Below are 2975 nucleotides of genomic sequence, written 5' to 3' on the forward strand. Positions count from 1 at the left end.
GAATTTCTTCTTCTATAGACCATGATTCTGGAAAATTTATTTCATTCCATGAAATTAATCTATTTATGGCTATTCTCGTTGTTTCTAGATTTGTATATACTAGAGTTGTTTGACCCTTTTGGGTATCTACTATGTTTTTAGGTACTAGAGTGTTTAGTACCTTAAAATGAAGTCTATAGCTTATTGCTATTACTTCTGAACCTGGTATAAAGTCATAACCAGATGTTATTATATTTAGTTTTAAGGCTTCATATAAATTTGTGTCTGTCAAAGATAGACTAAGGTTTGGAACACAGTTGAAATACACTGGTCCATGACAGAGGCTAGTTTCCACCACCGCTGCTAAGGAGTCTTTAAATAGATTACATCTCCCATCTCTGATGGTTGACATTAAACTAGTATTATTTCCTAGTAAAGTTAATGGTTTAAAAGCTACTTGAATCATTCCTATATGTAGGAACTGATACTTTTTTCTATATTTTTCAATATCTTCTTTCCTTAATAATTTAAGGGTTTGTGGTGTTCCATCTATTTAGAATGTTTGTTCAATTGTTTTTATTATCATCTTTGAACTGAAATCCCATCTACCTATATGATAGATTTCATTGGGTAATACTTTTGGAATTGTCCAATTATTAATTTCATCCATTGATTTTGGATATTCAATGAGTTGAGTATTTTTTACAAGATGATTATCTTGTTGATGTATGGAAGGATGTTCCATAATTGTAGCAGAATGGTGAATAGGAGATATGAATATATAATATTATTGATCTTAAAAGAATTTATCTTATGCTAGTTTCTATAATTATTAGACTTTTAATTATTTATCCTATCACAGGACTCTGTCTTTTAAATCTTATCAATCTTGCTAGATTCATACCATATCTGAGTTTTGGTCTATAAGTCCCTCATGGATGCGGCCTGAACACCCTATCTCGCCATCCCGTGATGACTTGCCTGCCTCCAAAGGATGATGCTCCTGGGAACGGAGAGATGCACGATCCAAGCTTCGCAGAAGGTGGTGAGTACAAAAGCCGGAGTCACTCCTATGGGGAGCCTTAAATCAAAAACAAGGAGCCCCAAGCTTTCTCAAGGTGGGGTCCAGCAGAAAGCTGCAAAACACTCCTCATTTAACTTTTTCACTTAAAGCTGGTTTATTTATTCGTAGAAAAATAGCCGTTGGGTTGTTTGAGCGAGCCGCGCCCTCGAAAATATGGCCGTTGGGAGCTCCGTAACGGCTATTTTTTGCTCTTCGCCTGGCCCTCTTTTTTTTTTTTTTGACCGACCGTTGGAGACTCGAGCAACAGCAACTTTTTTCCACGGAGGTCCCCTTTCCTTTTAAATTCTCCACCCCGGTTTGCCGTCATCACTCATTACCATACCTCTCTCTCTCTTTCTGAGTTCAATCCCCTACCCTTCCTGCTGCTTCTCTGGCCAAAGAGAAAGAGAGGTTATTATAATTCAAAAAGATGAACGACCTGATGACCAAATCCTTCCTCAGTTATGTGGACCTCAAGAAAGAGGCTCTCAAAGACCTGGAATCTGGGGCAGAGGAGGATGGCATCGAGATGACAGCAGCTGCGGCGGATGAGAACCTCCGTCGCTTCTTCGAGGAGGCCGGGCTGGTGAGGGAAGAGATGGGCTCGATCCGGGACCTCCTGGCGCGGCTCCAGGACGCCAACGAGGAGAGCAAGTCCCTCCACAAGCCGGAGGCTCTCCGCTGCCTCCGGGACCGCATCAACGCCGACATCGTCCAGGTGCTCAAGAAGGCCCGGGCCATCCGTGCCCGGCTGGAGGCCATGGACCGGTCGAATGCAGCCAACCGGAGGCTCTCCGGGTGCCGGGAGGGCACCCCGGTCGACCGGACGAGGACGTCCGTGACCAACGGGCTGAGGAAGAAGCTCAAGGAGCTGATGATGGACTTCCAGGGGCTGAGGCAGAGGATCATGGCGGAGTACAACGAGACGGTGGAGCGCCGCTACTTCACCGTGACGGGGGAGGTCCCCGACGAGGACATGATCGAGAAGATCATATCCAACGGGGAGAGCGAGGAGCTGCTGAAGAAGGCCATCATGGAGCACGGGAGGGGGAAGGTGCTGGCCACCCTGCACGAGATCCAGGACCGGCACGACGCGGCCAAGGAGATGGAGCGAAGCCTGCTGGAGCTCCACCAGGTGTTCCTGGACATGGCGGTCTTGGTGGAGGCCCAGGGCGAGCAGATGGACAGCATCGAGCACCACGTCACCAGCGCGTCCCACTACGTCAAGGATGGGACCAAGGAGCTCCGCTGCGCCAAGGAGTACCAGAGGAGCAGCCGCAAGTGGTTGTGCATCGGGGTGCTCCTGCTGCTGATCCTTATTCTGGTCATCGTCATCCCCATCGCCACCAGCTTCAGTAAATCCTAGACTGCGGATCAGTGTTCTCCTCCTTGTGCATTCCAGCTTCTTTCGAGGGTTGGAGTTCTGCTCAAGCTCCTCACAGAGTCCGAAAACTGCTGCCGATAGGCGTGCAACTCGGTGGTTAGATTTCCTCCGTGGATTGCTTCTTTTTTCCTCTTCCCTCTGCTGCATTCTTCTCCGGGTTCTTCTTCTATTTGATTTACATGTCAGGATCTATCCATGTGTGATCATAAATTTTCTCTTTGATTTCGAATACTTACGGGAAATGGTTCTTTGTTTCATGCCAGTGAATCTTATCAAAAACATACCTGCATATTATTTGGGTTGCTCCCTCCAGTGATTAAAAAAAGGAAAGGTTCGTAGATAGGCATGCCCTTGCTTTGCTGGTATTGGATGAATAAGTGGCAAAAGCCAATAGCCAATAGGTTATTGTAAATTTTGTGTTCAAGCATTCTATTTGCTTGAGTGGTCTAAACCTGTTTGTTTAAAAGAGGAGAGCAGAAATGGCTAACAAGCCCTGTAAAGAAGCATGCTTTTTAGGCCTCATAGCAATGAAAAATGGAACTTACGGCA

At 45.8% G+C, this 2975-nt stretch overlaps 1 protein-coding gene across 2 annotated transcripts; it reads left to right on the plus strand.

The window, feature by feature from the left end:
* The first annotated feature begins 1007 nt into the window (after positions 1 to 1007).
* On the plus strand, positions 1008 to 2975 carry LOC103720705 (syntaxin-related protein KNOLLE). 2 transcript variants are annotated; one of them, XM_026809844.2, is made up of 2 exons: positions 1008 to 1097; positions 1172 to 2975. In XM_026809844.2, the coding sequence occupies exon 2, from the start codon at positions 1473 to 1475 to the stop codon at positions 2406 to 2408; it is 936 nt and encodes a 311-aa protein (XP_026665645.1). In that variant the 5' UTR covers positions 1008 to 1097; positions 1172 to 1472; the 3' UTR covers positions 2409 to 2975. The 2 variants fall into 2 exon arrangements, with proteins under 2 accessions (XP_026665645.1, XP_008808764.2); XM_008810542.4 differs by having other exon boundaries at positions 1010 to 1097; positions 1505 to 2975.

Source organism: Phoenix dactylifera, unplaced genomic scaffold (genome assembly GCF_009389715.1).
Source record: "Phoenix dactylifera cultivar Barhee BC4 unplaced genomic scaffold, palm_55x_up_171113_PBpolish2nd_filt_p 000267F, whole genome shotgun sequence".
Taxonomy (NCBI): domain Eukaryota; kingdom Viridiplantae; phylum Streptophyta; class Magnoliopsida; order Arecales; family Arecaceae; genus Phoenix; species Phoenix dactylifera.